The sequence below is a fragment of the Artemia sp. Qi Xiang Cuo genome, chromosome 6, assembly GCF_049724085.1.
Source record: "Artemia sp. Qi Xiang Cuo chromosome 6, ASM4972408v1, whole genome shotgun sequence".
Classification (NCBI taxonomy): domain Eukaryota; kingdom Metazoa; phylum Arthropoda; class Branchiopoda; order Anostraca; family Artemiidae; genus Artemia; species Artemia sp. Qi Xiang Cuo.
The window spans coordinates 45,663,897-45,682,708 of NC_142799.1; the positions used below are offsets into that span (position 1 = coordinate 45,663,897).

Consider the following 18,812-nt stretch of genomic DNA (forward strand, 5'->3'; position numbering starts at 1 on the left):
TACTTTTTTTTAAGATTAATTATTTATTTTTTGTGAAAACTAATAAATTAGTTTTTTTAGCCAGTTTTTTAAACATATTTTCCAATTTTTGGTTAGAATGGGCCATGGCTGCAACCCATGGCCCATGGTTATAGTGTTATCTGAAACCATGATGAAGGTATACCCAAGCCTTTTATGCCATACTTGTTTAGCCAACAAATACTGAGCAGTATCAAAACACCAAATTCATGAAAAGTAGCCTCAAGCATATCATCAGTAAGCTCTGTCTTAAAAAAGTGTTGTAGTGTCAAGGCACCTGTGTCTACCCCCCCCTCCCCAATATTCTCTGGAAGATTCAATTGAATGCCCTTCGTCTTTTTGGATGCTAAAAGTCAGGCTAGCCCTTCTTTCTCAATAACAAGTACTTTATCCAAACAATGGGCAAATTGCATAACTTATAACCCTTTCCTCAAAGGCTGGGGGGGATTGACATCCCCAATCAGTTTTGACTCTTAAAAAGAGCACTAGAACTTTCAGTTTCTAATCAGATCAGCTCTTTCCAAAGTTTCTACAACAGCTCTTTCTATACAAAGTGCCTTGGTGAAAAAAATACATTGTATCCACTTTGCTTTTTGCTTAGGCAACACAACGCATATGATACTTAAAAAAAAAAACTTTTTTGCATGCTGACCAATGGTCTGTGTCGTGCAGATACCAATCAACTGATTCACTGCCTTTGGTCGGGAGTGTGATCCGTGTTTGGGGGAAAATCATCCCACGCTTCCCGTGTTTGGCCCCCCCCAGATTTCTCCAGGTACCTATTTAGAGCTGGGTCGACCCTGGCTGAGCTTACAGGGACACACCATCGACCCTGTCCCAAACCAAAGAATCAGCAACACCAGGACTCGAACTCCTGGCCTCAGGACTTTGGGTCCGGATCACTAACCACTTGGCTAAGATGCCTGTGTTACATATATATCAAAATATTATATTAGGCCAATACATGGCAATTTCTAGAGAAACCCTATAAAGTTTTGATAACAGCTTGAAAACATTCTAAAACACTCACTTATATCATTTTTAAAGATTGCTTTGTATTAGTGTGCCCTACACTTCCCCTCCCCAAAGGACAAATATATATCCCCAATTGTATATACTCTGTTGTTTAAATAACACTACTTTTCTCTTCTTATTAATTTAGCAGCAAATGCTAAACAAGCAACAGGAAGAAAAGAGTCACATTGAAAATACAGTGAGGGGAGGGAAAGTGTAAAGAATGACATTAAAACTTGAAATGAAAAGAAATTGTTCCTTTTATGAGGGGCCACCCCCTCCTTGTTTTAATTGTTTTAATTTTTTACTTCCAATATATAAATAAAAACTCCAATATAGCTACAAGTTCTCTTAAGTGTAATTGAAACAACTAGTGAGCACTGATAACGTCCTATTCCTGGCGTTTTGGATTCACATACTAGCCCATAAATGTAGAACTACCTCTATGTACAATACTATGCTGACTCCTCCCTATTTTTGCTTTTTCAAATCTAAAGAAAATTTCCAGGGGATTCTCCATAGAGCAGAATTTCTGCAGGGGTGGGGAAAAATTTGTCCGCCGAGTTTTTTCATTGGGCAACACCCTTTTTTGTTATTTTTAAACATGAAAAAAAACCCAAAGCGCACTCTTTGGATGCCATGTGTTGCTTTTATGATTTCCTTATAAAGTCAAACTTATAAAGAGCAATTAGATATAAAAATTAGTTTATAAATGAGCCCATAATTAGCTCTTTATGATGTTTATGTGTCCGGCCCAGCCTTTCTATTCCAAAAATGTCACCCAAATTGCGCTTTTAGTGCACCATATGGCACTTTATGACGGCTTTATCGAGTATAGGCATATAAAAAAATCAATAATTTATAAGATTTATCTTTTATGAGTCCTTAAAGAGCCGTTTATGATGTTCCAGTGCCTCAATAGAAAAGAAGAAAAATAAGAGACGTATCACTGCAGCGCATGTAAAAAAGCTATTTTTTCTTGTTGTTCAGAGGGGAGTTGCAATTTTCCTGTATAAGGTTTCAACATAGTAATTTAAAGGGTGTACTTCTTGATTTTCTTAGACGTCATTTTCAAATCACGTGCAACTGAATGAGGTGGGATGCACTGGGCTGTTGGAATAGTGCATAGTTCAACTGCAAGATTTTGTCTCCTATGATGGGCGTTGGAGTTGAAGGACGTGGAAGGGGGATATTCAGTTTAATATTAATGGCAAAGCTGGGAAAAAAGCCAAGCTTATTTACCTCACTATGAGCCACCCAAAGTGTTCACAGTGCACTACTGTTGTCTACACCAACTCATTGTTGACAGCCTTAGTCAAAGCTGAGTCTGCTTTTTAATTTATGTTTGTTTGATGCGTTTGCATTGTTTACTTATGTATTCTGTAATGTTTTTGAGTTTAACCTAGTAATGTCTTTGCTGAATAATAGCTTTTCTTTGTTATTGCTTGAAGAAAATGTCCTTTTGAAGATTTAGGGAAGGATTGGGCTATCTTTACTTTTTAACCGCTTGTTACATTACAAAAACAGAAAGTGAAGACAATCTTAATATTGAAACCAGTTCAACTTTGACATAATTAATTAACCATCATGGTCCAATTAAAGGTCCAACCTCAGATTTGGCTCATATTTGTGATGGTCCCTTTCAACCAAGAGATTTGATTTCCCTTGGACTAACATAAGAAAATTCGGAACAAAGCCGTCAGAATTTTCAGACATCTTTGAAAAAAATTTAGGCTTGTGTTTTCACAGGTTTTCTAACACCCCTGTCCCCACAGGTGATTATGGAGAAGAGGGGTTGAGGGGGTACTTATACCGGGCACAGAAATTTTAGGGGCGTAAATTTAGAATAAATAATCTAACATTTATAATCATTTTGTATTTTTTAAAATTTTATCTTTATTAAAATTAAATAGAGGTCGTAGTTTGCAGTAAGTTACTTACTGACTCTAATACTTATATAAGAATGCTTGATACTTATTGCAAGTAAAAGCAAATTGAAGAGGCCAGAACCACCACTGCTTTGTCCTGAAGGATAGCCCAAGCTTATTGACTATCTAGAGGCGGACCCCCTCTTGCCCCCCTCAATATAAATTCCTTTTTTTACTGATTTATAAAATAGTATACTCAAATCTTAAAATTTCTTCCATGAAAGAAGTTGATGAGCATCAGGATTATATGGAATGTTAAGAATATACCAAACAACGTTAGAGTTAACATCACTACTGAGTCTTCTGTCCTTCATCTTTATGCTTCTTATCACTGGGACTATGTGTGGAGGTAAGTTTGGTCTCTTTCAAAGTTGACATTTTCAAGTAAAACTAACCGTTTATGGTAACATAATGGTAGTAAAAAGCAACCCTTGTTGATAGTAACTAAAACTAACTAACTGTAGTAGGTAGAAACTAATTCTTACTATATATGAGGTGTCTTTTTTAATTAAGGTTCACTTGATAATAAGTACACAACGAATGATTATTTAAAAAAAAAGTAAATTCATTTTCAAAAAGTACATACTTTACTCTATTTAACAGCATAGTTGCCAAGTTTGTTGTAATACTTATCACACCTCTCAACTAATTTTAAAGTAACCTCTGTATAAAAACTTGCCGCCTGTTCCGCTAACCAGGAATTCACTTCCATTTTTACGTCGTTATCATCATTGTAACGTTTGCCAGAGGTGTTGCTTAAGGTAGAGAAACGGATGGTAATTATTCGGCGCAAGATCAGGACTGTATGGTAGGTGGTCTAAAATTTCCCAGCCAAAACTGTCCAACAAATTACGGGTCTGACCATCAGTGTGAGGTCTTGCATAGTCATGAAGAAGGACAATTTCCTTTGTCAACATGCCAAGTTTTTTTTCTTTTAATCGCTCTGCGGAGCTTTCTGAGGGTTAGACAGTATGCTTCTGCATTGATAGTGGTTCCTCCGTTGTAAGAAATCGACCACCATGCCTATTCCTAGACACCAACGCCATGATTTTGCGCTGGGAGAGAAAATGTTCGGCCTTCAAATTTTCAGGGTAATGCGTGTGTATTCATTCCATGTTCTGTTGCCTTGATTTGGGCGTGGTATGCGAAACCTTCGTCTCAAGTTCAACGAAAGATGACGATGACGTAAAAACAGCAATGAACTCTTGGTTATTCGAACCAGCACAAGTTCTTATAAAGCTTTTATTTTAAAATTAGTTGAGAGGTATTCCACCCCTGTTTCATTTCTTTTCAGATGAATGACCTGGTTTTGTTCTGTAATCATATTTGCTTAGATTGGCCTATAGTATAATTTTCAATGACAATTTAAAAGTCTCGTTGCTAAGCTACAGTTGGTTTGCAATAAGTAAGCTTTGAACTAAATTCTATTTTGGACTGCCTGGTTTGAGAATGATAAAGCTAAGAAAGTAGAATTGGTTTTGAATGGGGATTGAGAGGATTGGCTGGGCCAAGCGAAGGTTCACCCCTATGAACAGTTACTGTAAAGAATATTATTTTTGAGAGAGTCAGCATTTAGACCCCGTTCGGTAAGCATATTTTTTGGTTGTTATTTGTGACCGTTTGGAAGAATACAAGTAAGGTATTTTCTACAAACTGTGTACTAGTTTTCCCGGAACCCAGGCAGGGTAGGAATAGAGTTACGAGATACCGTCATTATTATATTGACAGGGGGGCTTGTTACCTCCAAGGAGAGAGTTAGACATTTCTAGTGGTAACCCAAGGGTGGGTACATTTGGCTTTACAAAGTGGCCATTTGGCCACTCGATCGCGTTATCATACCCTGGGACAGGGTATACTGTAAATAGGGTAGTACCAAACCCGATATTTGCATAACCGGTGTGGTAGACGCGGGCATCACATTATATTTTGGGGCCGGGGCTTTCCCCTCAAATAAGTGGTGACACCCGTACATTACCACGCCAATATTGGGCATTGTAGCTTACCACTATAATACTGGTGGCATCGTGGCCTACCGGTATAAGATAGGTAGCTATCACCACGAACATTGGTGGCAGCAAGAAAAGGTCCTATCAGTAAACTTGGTAGTAAAAGAATTCCGGGTTTTCGGCGAGACAAGTTGAGTTAGCCTACATAGTAGCCTATTTTGATTACATACAAAGAGAAATAATACGGAATCAATTAATATAATTATGAAGATCTATTATGGGCCGTGCCTTGTTAGATCAATTGAAAAATTTACGAATCAATATATCGCGCAACTACTTAGTGGGCAAAAATATAAGGCTAATTGACACGCAGCAATTTTTCGCGAGAGACCGGAAGTTACATGGATAAAAGAATTTTCATTTAGACTGAAAAGGTAATTTGAAGTTAACAGAATTTTGAAATTATGTCGGACAGAGATGAGATTAACTCAAGACCCAGAAGGGCGAGTGAAGCCCATAGAAAAAGTAGGAAAATAGAAAGAAAGGTTAATATGGAGGCCATTGAGAGAGAGCACCGAGAATATAAGGAAAAATGCAGGCTGAGAAAGATGAAATTAGAAAGAATAGAAAAGAGGACGAAAGGGATAGAGTAGCCTATAAAGAAAGAGACAATACGGATAGAGAACAAACAGATGCAGAAAATGAATTAAGAAGAAATAATGACAGATGGAATCAAAGTAGTACGATTAGAAGCAGCAGTGTTGAATCGAGATCCAGCAGGGGCTCGCAAAAGAGCACTACAATAGATACGACACAACAAATATTAAATTTCACGAAGGAAGAGAGAATAGCCAGATAACGAAAAGAGAAAGAAAGAGAGTAAGATAGAAAAGAAAGCGAACAAAGAGAAGAGGTAGCCGAAAGAAAGCACCTAGAATATATGAAAAAATTACAGGATGAGATAGATCAAATTGAAGAAAATAGTCAAGCCAATGAAATGCTTCCTCAGGCCCTTATGGACAAAATTGAAAAATATAGACAAGCCAATGAAATATATAATCAGGCTCATTTGGAAAAAATTGAAGCCCGTAAGGGAATGTCAATGAGTGAGAGATTATCAAATATTTATTAAACATTAAATGCTAAAACGGAAAATCATGCTACTTCGTTGACAAGGTGGGGAGGTGGACCGGCCCATAAAACAAATTGGAAGGCTGTGCCGCCCTGTCGTAACAACGAAATACTTGATACTCGTGTTCAAAATGTTGATAATCCACAAAAATGGGATGCGGAAGTAAACAGACCACATAATATTGAAAATAAGACGCGCAAAAATGATTCTTCGGGAAAATTTCCAGAAAATGGAAAAAGTGAGAACACCTTCAACGATTGCGAGACGCCGAAAAAAAATTGCCAAAATGAAACACTGATTGTACCAGAGAATAAGGAGACGAAATTTATTGTACGCGCTTTTCCTCGCAAAGTTTGTGAAATTTTAGTACAATATGAAAAACCAAATGTCGGAATTCAGTTCCCATTTGATGACGAAATATTTGTTTTTGCGGTAAGAATAAAGAAGACTAAAAGAGATAAAAAAGATATTAAACGGAGATACAATGAAGAAATGCAGTCAAAGATGGTGGATACTGGAGTCCAAATTACATTTAACGATGATTTATTGTTTTGCGCGATTGACAAAACTGAGAAAAGTAGATATGAACAGAGAAGTGTAAAAAAGAGACAAAATTTGGAGATTCAGCCTGCAGTGGCGAAAAATAAAAAAATGTTGGGTGGGCTGTGCCTTGATAACATAAATCATAGGGAGAAAAATAAAACGTTGGATGGGCTGTGCCTTGATAACATAAATAATAAGGGGGGGGGGGAAGAGGTCAAAGGCCCATGGGGTATAAATCAAGAGGGTTACAAAATAAAACTGAAGGACCTACACCGGATTGGGGGAAAGTCGGGGGATATTAAATATTGAGTTGGATTAGAAAAACTTGGAAAGAATCTGAGATTAGTATTATAAAGTCAAAAAGATATGTCGCTCTTTTATGAGGGAGAGAAATCCCTTGGGGAAGATCCCCTGCCGGCAATCGCGAAAGATGGCCCTTTCCCTCAATCCACAATAACCGGACAAGTTCTGATCCCTTTACCGAGGTTTTGCCTCTCTAATCTGGAGTCCTTGGGGGATACTCTCTCCAATTCACTTCACATTTCACCCAAAACTCTGTCTAGTAACCCTATTCTTAATTTTTACTCTTCATGGGAACCGATAATTACTGCCGGCAAATTGTATTCAGTGGGAGATGTATCTAAGTTTCGTCTTCAATTAGCATCAACGCATATTCTGCATCTGATTATCCCAGGGGAGGGAACCCAGAAAAAAGGTGATTCATGGTTCGCTAAAAATTTTACTTCATTCTCAGTACCCTTATCGTTTTCACAGGCCTTTGCATTTTCAGCCTTATATTATTTGAAATTATGCCAAGGGGCAATTTACTTTTTTATTGAGATGTGGGGTTGTTTCCACAGCGAAGGTCCATCCCTATGAATACTTGCTGTAAAGTATATTATTTTTGAGTGAGTGTGCATTTAGACCCCGTTCGGGGAAGCATATTTTTTGGGTTGTTATATGTGACCGTTATAATATTGAAAATAAGACGCTCAAAAATGATTATTCGGAAACATTTCCAGAAAATGGAAAAATTGAGAACACCTTTAACGATTGCGAGACGCCGAAAAAAATTGCCAAAATGAAACACTGATTGTACAAGAGAAAAAGGAGACGAAATTTATGGTTCGCGCTTTTCCTCGCAAAGTTCGGGAAATTTTAATACAATATGAAAAACCAAATGTAGGAGTTCAGTTCCCATTTGATAACGAAATATTTGTTTTGTGGTAATAATAAAGAAGACTAAGAGAGAGAAAAGAGACACTAAACGGAGATACAATGAGGTAATGCAGTCAGAGGTGGATACTGGAGTCCAAATCAGATTCAACGATGATTTATTATTTTGCGCGAATGACAAAATTGAGAAAAGAGAAGTGTTGAAAAGAGAAAACATTTGGAGATTGATCCTGCAGAGGCGTAAAACAAAAAAAAATTTGATGGGCTGTGCCTTGATAACATGAATAATAGGGGGAAAAATAAAATTTTGGACGGGCTGTGCCTTGATAACATAAATAATAGGGGGAAAAAGAGGTCAAAGACCCATGGGGAATAAAACAAGATGGGTACAAAATAGAAATGAATGACCTACAACGGGTTGGTGGGTAGATGGGGGATATTGAATATCGAGTCGGATTAGAAAAATTTGGAAAGGAATCTGAGATTGGTATTATCCACTCAAAAGATATGTCGATCCTTTATGAGGGGGAGAAATCCCTTGGGGGAGATCCCCTGCGGGACATCGCGAAAGATAGCCCTTTTCCTGAATGCACAACAGGCGGATAAGTTCTGATCCTTTTACCGAGGTTTTGCCTCTGATCTGGAGCCCTTGGGGGATACTCTCTCCCAGTATCTTCACATTTCACCCAAACTTTTGTCCAGTAACCCTGTTCATAGTTTTTACTCTTCATGGGAACCGACAATTACTGCTGGCAAATTGTATTCAGTGGGAGATGTATCTAAGTATCATCTTCAATTAGCATCAACGCATATTCTGCATCTGATTATCCCAGGGGAGGGAACCCAGAAAAAGGTGATTCATGGTTCGCTAAAAATTTTACTTCATTCCCAGTACCCTTACCGTTTACACAGGCCTTTGCATTTTCAGCCTTAGATTATTTGAGATTATCCCAAGGGGCAATTTACTTTTTTATTGAGATGTGGGGTTGTTTCCACAGCAAAGGTCCATCCCTATGAACAGTTGCTGTAAAGAATATTATTTTTGAGTGAGTCTACATTTAGACCCCGTTCGGGGAAGCATAGTTTTTGGTTGTTATATGTGACCGTTATAATATTGAAAATAAGACGCGCAAAAATGATTCTTTGGGAAAATTTCCAGAAAGTAGAAAAATTGAAAACACCTTTAACGATTGCGAGACGCCGAAAAAAAATTGCCAAAATGAAACACTGATTGTACCAGAGAAAAAGGAGACAAAATTTATTGTTCGCGCTTTTCCTCGCAAAGTTCGGGAAAATTTAATACAATATGAAAAACCAAATGTCGGAATTCAGTTCCCATTTGATGACGAAATATTTGTTTCTGCGGTAAGAATAAAGAAGACTAAAAGAGAGAAAAAAGATATTAAAGGGAGCTACAATGAAGAAATGCAGTCAAAGATGGTGGACACTGGAGTCCAAATCAGATTTAACGATGAATTATTATTTTGCGCGATTGACAAAACTGAGAAAAGTAGAGATGAAAAGAGAAGTGTAGAAAAGAGACAAAATTTGGAAATTCAGTCAGCAGTGGCGAAAAATAAAAAAATGTTGAATGGGTGGTGCCTTCAAAAAATGAACAATAGGGAGAAAAATACAATATTGGATGGGCTGTGCTTTGATAACATAAATAACAGGGGGGGAAAAGAGATCAAAGGTCCATGGGAACTAATACGAGATGATTACAAAATAGAGATGAATGGCCTAAACCAAGTTGGGGGGTAGTTGCGAGATATTGAATGTCGAGTTGGATTGGAAAAACTTGGATAGGAATCTCAGATTGATATTATAAACTCAAAAGATATGTCGATCCTTTTTGAGGGGGAGGAATCCCTTGGGGAAGATCCCCTGCGGGACGTCGCGAAAGATAGTCCTTTTCCTCAATGCACAACTGGCGGACAAGTTGTGATCCCTGTACCGAGGTTTTGCCTTTCTGATCTGAAGTCCTTGGGGAATACTCTCTCCCAGTCACTTCACACTTAACCCAAACCTTTGTCTAGTAACCCTATTCATAGTTTTTACTCTTCATGGGAACCGACAATTACTGCTGGCAAATTGTATTCAGTGGGAGATGTATCTAAGTATTATCTTCAATTAGCATCAACGCATATTCTGCGTCTGATTATCCCAGGGGAGGGAGCCCAGAAAAAAGGCGATTCAGGGTTCGCTCAAAATTTTACTTCATTCCCAGTACCCTTATCGTTTTCACAGGCCTTTTCCTTTTCGGCCTTAGATTATTTGAAATTATTCCAAGGGGCAATTTACTTTTTTATTGAGATGTGGGGTTGTTTCCACAGCGAAGGTCCATCCCTATGAATAGTTACTGTAAAGTATATTATTTTTGAGTGAGTCTGCATTTAGACCCCGTTCGGGGAAGTATATTTTTTGGTTGTTATATGTGACCGTTATAATATTGAAAATAAGACGCGCAAAAATGATTATTCGGAAACATTTCCAGAAAATGGAAAAATTGAGAACACCTTTAACGATTGCGAGACGCCGAAAAAAATTGCCAAAATGAAACACTGATTGTACCAGAGAATAAGGAGACAATATTTATTGTACGCGCTTTTCCTCGGAAAGTTCGAGAAATTTTAATAGAATATGAAAAACGAGATTTTGGAGTTCAATTCCTATTTGATGACGAACTATTTGGTCCTTCGGTAAGAGTAAAGAAGACTAAAATAGAGAAAAAAGATATTAAACGGAGATACAATGAAGAAATGCAGTCAAAGACGGTGGACACTGGAGTCCAAATCAGATTTAACGATAATTTATTATTTTGTGTGGAGTTGTAGATGTGGGGTTGTTTCCACAGCAATGGTCCATCCCTATGAACAGTTGCTGTAAAGAATATTATTTTTGAGTGAGTCTGCATTTAGTCCCCGTTCGGGGAAGCATATTTTTTTGGTTGTTATATGTGACCGTTATAATATTGAAAATAAGACGCGCAAAAATGATTATTCGGAAGAATTTCCAGAAAATGGAAAAATTGAGAACACCTTTAACGAGTGCGAGACGCCGAAAAAAATTGCCAAAATGAAACACTGATTGTACCAGAGAAAAAGGAGACGAAATTTATTGTACGCGCTTTTCCTCGCAAAGTTCGGGAAATTTTAATACAATATGAAAAACCAAATGTCGGAATTCAGTTCCAATTTGATGACGAAATATTTGTTTCTGCGGTAATAATAAAGAAGACTAAAAGAGAGAGAAAAGATATTAAACGGAGATACAATGAAGAAATGCAGTCAAAGATGGTGGACACTGGAGTCCAAATCAGATTTAACGATAATTTATTATTTTGCGCGATTGACAAAACTGAGAAAAGTAGAGATGAATAGAGGAGTGTAAAAAAGAGACAAAATTTGGAGATTCAGCCTGCAGTGGCGAAAAATAAAAAAATGTTGGATGGGTTGTGCCTTGATAACATAAATAATTGGGAGAAAAATAAAATGTTGGATGGGCTGTGCCTTGATAATATAAATAATAGGGGAAAAGAGGTCAAAGATCCATGGGGAATAAAACAAGATGGTTACAAAATAGAGATGAATGACCTACAACGGGTTGGGGGAAAGTTGGGAGATATTGAATGTCGAGTCAGATTGGAAAAACTTGGAAAGGAATCTGAGATTGGTGTTATCAACTCAAAAGATATGTCGATCCTTTATGAGGGGGAGGAATCCCTTGGAGAAGATCCCCTGCAGGAACTCGCAAAAGATAGCCCTTTTCCTCAATGCACAACTGGTGGACAAGTTGTGATCCCTTTACCGAGGTTTTGCCTCTCTGATCTGGAGTCCTTGGGGGATACTCTCTCCCAGTCACTTCACATTTAACCCAAGCCTTTGTCCAGTAATCCTATTCATAGTTTTTACTTTTCATGGGAACCGACAATTACTGCTGGCAAATTGTATTCAGTGGGAGATGTATCTACGTATTATCTTCAATTAGCATCAACGCATATTCTTCATTTAATTATCCCAGGGGAGGGAACCCAGAAAAAAGGCGATTCATGGTTCGCTCAAAATTTTACTTCATTCTCAGTACCCTTATCGTTTTCACAGGCCTTTGCATTTTCAGCCTTATATTATTTGAAATTATGCCAAGGGGCAATTTACTTTTTTATTGAGATGTGGGGTTGTTTCCACAGCGAAGGTCCATCCCTATGAATACTTGCTGTAAAGTATATTATTTTTGAGTGAGTCTGCATTTAGACCCTGTTCGGGGAAGTATATTTTTGGGTTGTTATATGTGACCGTTATAATATTGAAAATAAGACGCGCAAAAATGATTATTCGGAAACATTTCCAGAAAATGGAAAAATTGAGAACACCTTTAACGATTGCGAGACGCCGAAAAAAAATTTCCAAAATGAAACACTGATTGCACCAGAGAAAAAGGAGACGAATTTTATTGTACGCGCTTTTCCTCGCAAAGTTCGGGAAATTTTAGTACAATATGAAAAACCAAATGTCGGAATTCAGTTCCCATTTGATAACGAAATATTTGTTCCTTCGGTAAGAATAAAGAAGACTAAAAGAGAGAAAAAAGATATTAAACGGAGCTACAATGAAGAAATGCAGTCAAAGATGGTGGACACTGGAGTCCAAATCAGATTTAACGATGAATTATTATTTTGCGCGATTGACAAAACTGAGAAAAGTAGAGATGAAAAGAGAAGTGTAGAAAAGAGACAAAATTTAGAGATTCAGCCTGCAGTGGTGAAAAAAAATGTTGGATGGGCTGTGCCTTGATAACATAAATAATAAGGGGGAAAAAGAGGTCAAAGACCCATGGGGAATAAAACAAGATGGTTACAAAATAGAGATGAATGACCTACAACGATTTGGGGGGAAAGTTGGAATGTATGTCATGTTGATTTGGATTTGAAAAACTTGAGAAAGAATCGGGGATTAGGGTTATCAATTCAAAACATATCATAACGTATTATGAGGGGGAGAAAGTACTTTGAGAAGATCGCCAGCGGAAAGTTATAAAAGATGGCCCTTTCTCTTAATGCACAACTGGCGGACATGTTGTGATCCCTCTACCGAGGTTTTGCCTCTGATCTGGAGTCCTTGGGGAAACTCTCTCCGAGTCACTTCACATTTCACCCAAGCCTTTGTCCAGTAACCGTATTCATAGTTTTTACTCTTCATGGGAACCGACAATGAAAATGAACATTCATTATAGACTGTTGATTAAACAATGTCAACGGCTACAGGATTGCTACCGTACATTGGAAGGGGACCATGCGACAAATCAGATGCCTCATTTCTGTAAATATTATGAATTATTGATGGATTCTGATTTCAGGAAGGTTAAACTTGGCGAATAAAGTATATATCGTTTGATCCAAAGAGTATGGGTAACTTCTAAGAGTGGAAACTGGTGCTAGTGTCGACAAAAAAATGCTATCAATGCCATCTAGCGTGTGGTGTAATCATTTTTCTGTCAGGAACTGAGATCAGATACTTATTGCTTCCCATTATAATACCCATTACACAAGTTAAACTAATTGTTCTTATTTTTACACTGAAAAAAATGCGAAATGTCACCAAACGATAAATGGCGTGGACAGTATTTTTTTTGAAATTAGCGTCAGTTTCCACTCTTATAAGTTACCCATGCTCTTTGGTTTAATCATTGATTGGATTTAGTACTTGGTTGAAATTAATTAATTAATTAATACACGTCCTAGGTAATTGAAAAAAACAGTTTGCTAAGCTGTTCTCAAAGGAAAGAGAAGCAAGATAATTGAAATGATGAGGACAGAATTGTGAGTAAACATACATTGCCGTGCTGATCCTCCCTTTGACTACAGCTCAGCAAAATATTTTTTGGCAATTATTCAACAAGTTTGAAGATATCAGATAGACTTTTAGAGGTAACAACAACTATATATTTACTAAGTGAATTTTTTATTGATAAATGACATAGAATAAACTATCATTTACTTAATGTTAAATAATCAAAAGTAAAGTTTTCTTTAATTTCCATGTAATGTTTTGCCGAGACAACACGGCAAACGCACAGAAATGTGGCATGCTCGGATTGCTCTAATACAGTAGAAGCCACAGACTGAGTATTTAAGAACACCTTTGTCAGACGCTGTGCGTAAACCTGGAATGACTTCATCCCTGAAAACCCGCCATTGGTTCCTTAAAAAAGGAAATCCAGCTGACACAATCATCGAGAAAAACACCCAAGGTGAAAAAGAAGTCATTTTGTTGCATATCGGACCCAAAGCATTTAGCCGCTTGGCACCGAGAAGAATATTATAAAAAGATAATTATAAATGGATTTTTTAACTTGATTAATTAATATTGAGTTACTAAACTATTCTAAATGATCCCTGAATGAACCTGATTTGAAAGGAGTATTGCACGTTTTTATGCAAACCGTCGGTGCTGATGTAAGTCAGGAGTAGTCATGCTTGGAGTAGCTGTAATATTGGTGATCGATCGTGGTAATAGTAGTGGTGTCAACTGTAGCTATCGTAGGACTAGTAGTCAAGGTAGAAGTAGCTATATCGGTTAGAGAAGTTTTGTTCAGAGAAGCAGTCAAAGTTATTGGACAATTTCCTGTTTTTGCACTTCAATTTGTTTTGGCGGGGCTATGCGTGATCCTTCATTCCTCCCAACCATCAGGAAAATTGCATTGTTGCTAAGAATGAGGAACTATAATCCAAATGAAAACTTGGTCAAGTAAAAATTTAAATTTCGTTTTATTCTAGTGTTTAAGAACCTGATTGCAACGTATTTTCAAATGCTCATGAGTATGCACCCTAAGATTAAAAGAATTTATGTAAAAAGAGCTGTTGATTAGTCAAGACCAAGAATTTTATTAGTAATTTGACAAGGTCATCCCTAAATTAAACTCACACACCTTATATTGACTAAACCTCGGATGTCAGTAGATTACATTGAGATATTTGAGATGGTTTTGAATTCCCATCGGCAGAATGAGTGCGCGGGCGTGTCGTTATCTTTTTCGTATCCTAGAAGAGCCCAGAAAATAATGACTTACTATTCATTTGAGCCGTTATGCTTTACCTTCAAAATGTATGGATCGTAGCATAGTCGTACTGTGTATAGCCTACTCTTCGTAAAATGAAAAGATGCAGAAAGATTGCTCGATGTTTAGTCTCTATAGTGTTTATTTAGTAATTCCAAAACTTGTGAGCTTGTGCTTTTCACTTCAAACGACATAAATACAGAAACAACAGGAACATAAAAAATGGTTTAAGATCAAATCTACACATCAGCAAAAATTTGTGAACTGATGAAAATCTTTTGTAACGTTTAACCAAAAAGCTCTGCATTTATTCGATGCTCAAATTATTTATTATATTCAGTTTACTAAATTTATGTATTGCAAGTAAAAGACATTTCACTATTTTGAGTAATTTTGGCATAATGAATTATTTTTTTCTTTTAAGTTAATAATTTACACATGATGGATGGGACGAATATAGCCGAAATAGCTGGCCAAGATGTTTTCTTCGAGATTGTTGAGCCTGAAGCCATATCATACACTTTTCGTTCCCGCCCCGCTAAAGGATTTGCAGAGAATTTTGTGAGTTCAGATTTTTCATGCCAATGTGATTGCCTGTATCTCTATTATTTGTTTTACAGTTCTATCCCCTACCCCTTTATCATATAGTATGATAAATTATCCCCTACCTCCAACCCCTTTATCCCCTACCTCCTGACCCAGCCCTCAACGAAAGATACGAAGCTGAGTTGGACGACTCCTTAGATAGTTGTCCTCGGAGTGATTATCTTGTAACGGACGGAGCTGTATGTAGGGCCATCTCTCACCTAAAACCTAAACAATCTTTTGGGATTGACGGGATCAGTGCACTCCATCTAAAAAGTGGTGAACCCGCTCTCATTAGTCATGGAACCCTCCTAATGCAGATTATCCTCATTCAGGGTATTGTCCCAACCACTTTCTCAATTGGAGATCTTACGCCAGTTCCTAAAAAAGGAAAAGCTACCATGCATTGCTCCTCTTTCCGTCCAATCACGGTTGCTACCACTTTCTGCAAGTTATTTGAACTTTTATTCGTAGATGAGTTTGAAAAACTGTGTTGTAGTCCACCAAGGCAATTCGGTTTCCAACGCGATATTGGTTGTGCGGAACCGCTCCATGTCGTTGCATATGCACTCCTGGATGCACACAAATCAGGAGAAAGTCTAGCAATCGGGGGCTTAGACCTGCAGAGAGCGTTTGATTCATTGATTCATGCACGTATGTTGCTAAACTCAAGCTAAAAGAGTGAACTCAAATATCATCCGGGCTTTCCGTGATATTTATTCTCACCTTCGCGTGTGACTCAAGCTCCCTTCCGATAAAGGCCTTCCACCAGCCCCATGGTCAGCTTTGATACCAGTCCGTAAAGGTGCCCGTCAGGGAGCAGTTCTATCCCCCCATTTCTTCAATAACTACATTATTGTACCTCAAGACAGCTGTCCTTCATCATGCATTCTCAGTTCCATTGACATCTACCTAGTGTGCTATGCCGATGACACGCTGAATCTCAGCCGGACGCTTAACCGCCTTTCAGAAATATTCTCATGTCTGCAGTCCAACTACGAGAAAGTCGGTCTGAGATTTAACTCCCAAAAGTCGGAAGTTTTGCTTTATAATTGGAAGAATGACCCTCCTGCTAATATCACACTAGGTGATTGCTCAGTAAAACCAGTTGATAAAATAGTATATCTGGGGCTTCCAATAGGTTCCTCATTACAGCATACCCGTTCCCTCCTGATCTCACATCTTGATCGGCGAATATCCAGCTCCTATGCTTTGATTGTTAAATCCACTCTGAGATTTAACCGTCCACTTCTGGCAAGTATTTACAACGCTACTGCTCTGCCACATATATTATATGTGACCCCTTTCTGGAATTTATTGGCAAACCGTGAAAAGTCTAAAATCTGCTCTATATTTTTCCGTTTTGCAAAGTACCTACTAAAATTGCAACCTTGGACAAAAAATAGTTTTCTGATTCGGCGCTATAACCTAGCGGACCCAAATCTAGCTGTTCAGACACTTATTAGCCGGCAAAAATCAAAACCAGCAATTCTAAAGCACGAGTGGGCAAGTTTGCTTGTTTAATTTTCCCTCTTGTTTCCCTTTTTATTTATTTCTTTTTTTTTCTCCTTTCAAAAGTTGTTGTCTTTGTTGCTATTTTCGAAGAAGTTATTGTTTCTTTTGTAATTTTTGAGTATGCTATCTTTGAGTTTCCACTTTTTTTACTATTTTGTATAATATTTAAGAAGTTGTTGCTTTTGTTGTTATTATTATCGTTTTGTTCCCTCTTTTCGTATTTTTGTATACTCTGTCATTGTACATTTATTGTATACGACGGGTTTTCAATATATATTATATTATTATTATTATATAGTGCAAAACTCATTTAAATTCTCTAACCAACATACATCATAAAATCAATGGCCAAGGAAAAGGGCGGGGATCTATCTCAGCGTCTTCTATTTGCTACTCTGATGGATTTTGACTATCAGTACTATTTTAGATCATGGTTGCAGCAATAGCTGCAACATAGTAAAGAGTGAGCCATAATTTATAGGAATTCAAAGTTTAAAAACTTATTTTTAAAAAAACTGTCTAGTGAGGCATAATTTGCTTTTGAATGTGATTCAGGAATGGTAATCATCATCTTAAAAGTAAAAGTTTATTGCGGAAACAAATTTTGAAAAAGAGCCTGTAACCCCTCAAAAACGGTGGTGGATCGAAATGAAAAACCTTGACTAAAGCTTTTGTGCCGCCCATCTTGAAAAACAAGAAAAAGAGTTTTTTTTTTTTGTTTTTTTGTGTGTTTGTGGGTATTAGTGATGTGTCTCCTATTTTTTTTTTATTTCTCTGCCATGGTTAGCAACCCACCCCAAGATTGCAGAGAGATGTTGAATGACTTGTTTAAAAGCTACTGCTTAAATCTACATTGTTTGTATGGATGTGTCTATGAAAATCTAGCTCAAAGGAACTGACTCATGATACTTCCCTAGATTTTTTAAAATTCTGAAAAACTAGGGCTTTATTGAAAACACAAAACCCACCGAAAAAACAGGATGCTCTCTTAGGAGTAGAAAAATCTCTAACTAAGCTACAGAAAACAAAAGACTAATTTATATGGCTGTCAATAGTATTTTTACCAATTATAATATTGACAAATTTTAGTATACAATTTAAATTCTCTAAAAAACTTGAGCCAGCTCAATTTTCAGTAAAGCGCTAGTTTTTTTTTCCGAATTCTGCAAATATAGGGAAATACCGCGAGTCAGTTTATTTGAGCTAGTTTGTAGATATATATTGTATAGACTGCGAAGTAATAATTTGTGTTCGTTTCAAGTTTCAACTTCGCTGTTTACTTTTGTCAAAAAAAACTTGTGATCCCGTTCTAGCCTAAAGTGCTTAATTTTCTGTCAGAATTGGTTCTGGCGCCAATCAATGAAAAGATGCTTATTTCCAGAAAGTAACGACATATTGTAGCAGCGATTTGAACGGTCTTCTATTCATTGAAACTCGTTGCTTGCGAAATTTCCCCTAAATAAGGTCCTCCAAGTGGTACCATCATCCTAGTAAAACCTGTTCAACCCTAGAAAGACCTCTGCACTCGGTACTCCCTGTAATATCAGCTATAAGTGAGAATTGACGTACATAATTGACAATGGGGATACTTGGGGGTGTCCCGATCCTCGTAAAGTCTCATAAACTTTGGGATCTAATATCTGTCAATTATCATTTGAAGCGGGTGCTTTTTTACTGTTTTTGTATTGGGCCCATCCCGTGGATAAGTCCACGTGTGTCAATAAGTGCTTGCCTATCTTTAAATACGTGCGAGTTAACTTTGGTAATATTTCACTTTGGTTGTCGTGTTGGTTTGGGGTCATATGTCTTTTTTTTCTTTTTCCACAATGGGATATGTTGAATTGAATATTTTCTTGTTTCCCGATTTTTCCCTCTCCGCTCTAGCATTTTAAGTGGAATTTC

At 37.3% G+C, this 18,812-nt stretch overlaps 1 protein-coding gene across 2 annotated transcripts in view; it reads left to right on the top strand.

Annotated features, from left to right (window-relative positions):
- LOC148951281 (PRADC1-like protein) overlaps positions 1–18,812 on the top strand; it is a 43,272-nt gene that overhangs the window by 6,179 nt on the left and 18,281 nt on the right. The window contains exons 2-3 of one of the 2 annotated variants that reach the window (XM_089090217.1): positions 3,185–3,309; positions 15,235–15,371. In XM_089090217.1, the coding sequence (XP_088946343.1) occupies positions 3,213–3,309; positions 15,235–15,371 (234 nt within the window). In that variant the 5' untranslated portion in view covers positions 3,185–3,212. The remainder of the gene's footprint in view (positions 1–3,184; positions 3,310–15,234; positions 15,372–18,812) is intronic. The other variant, XM_089090218.1, reaches the window with a different exon arrangement.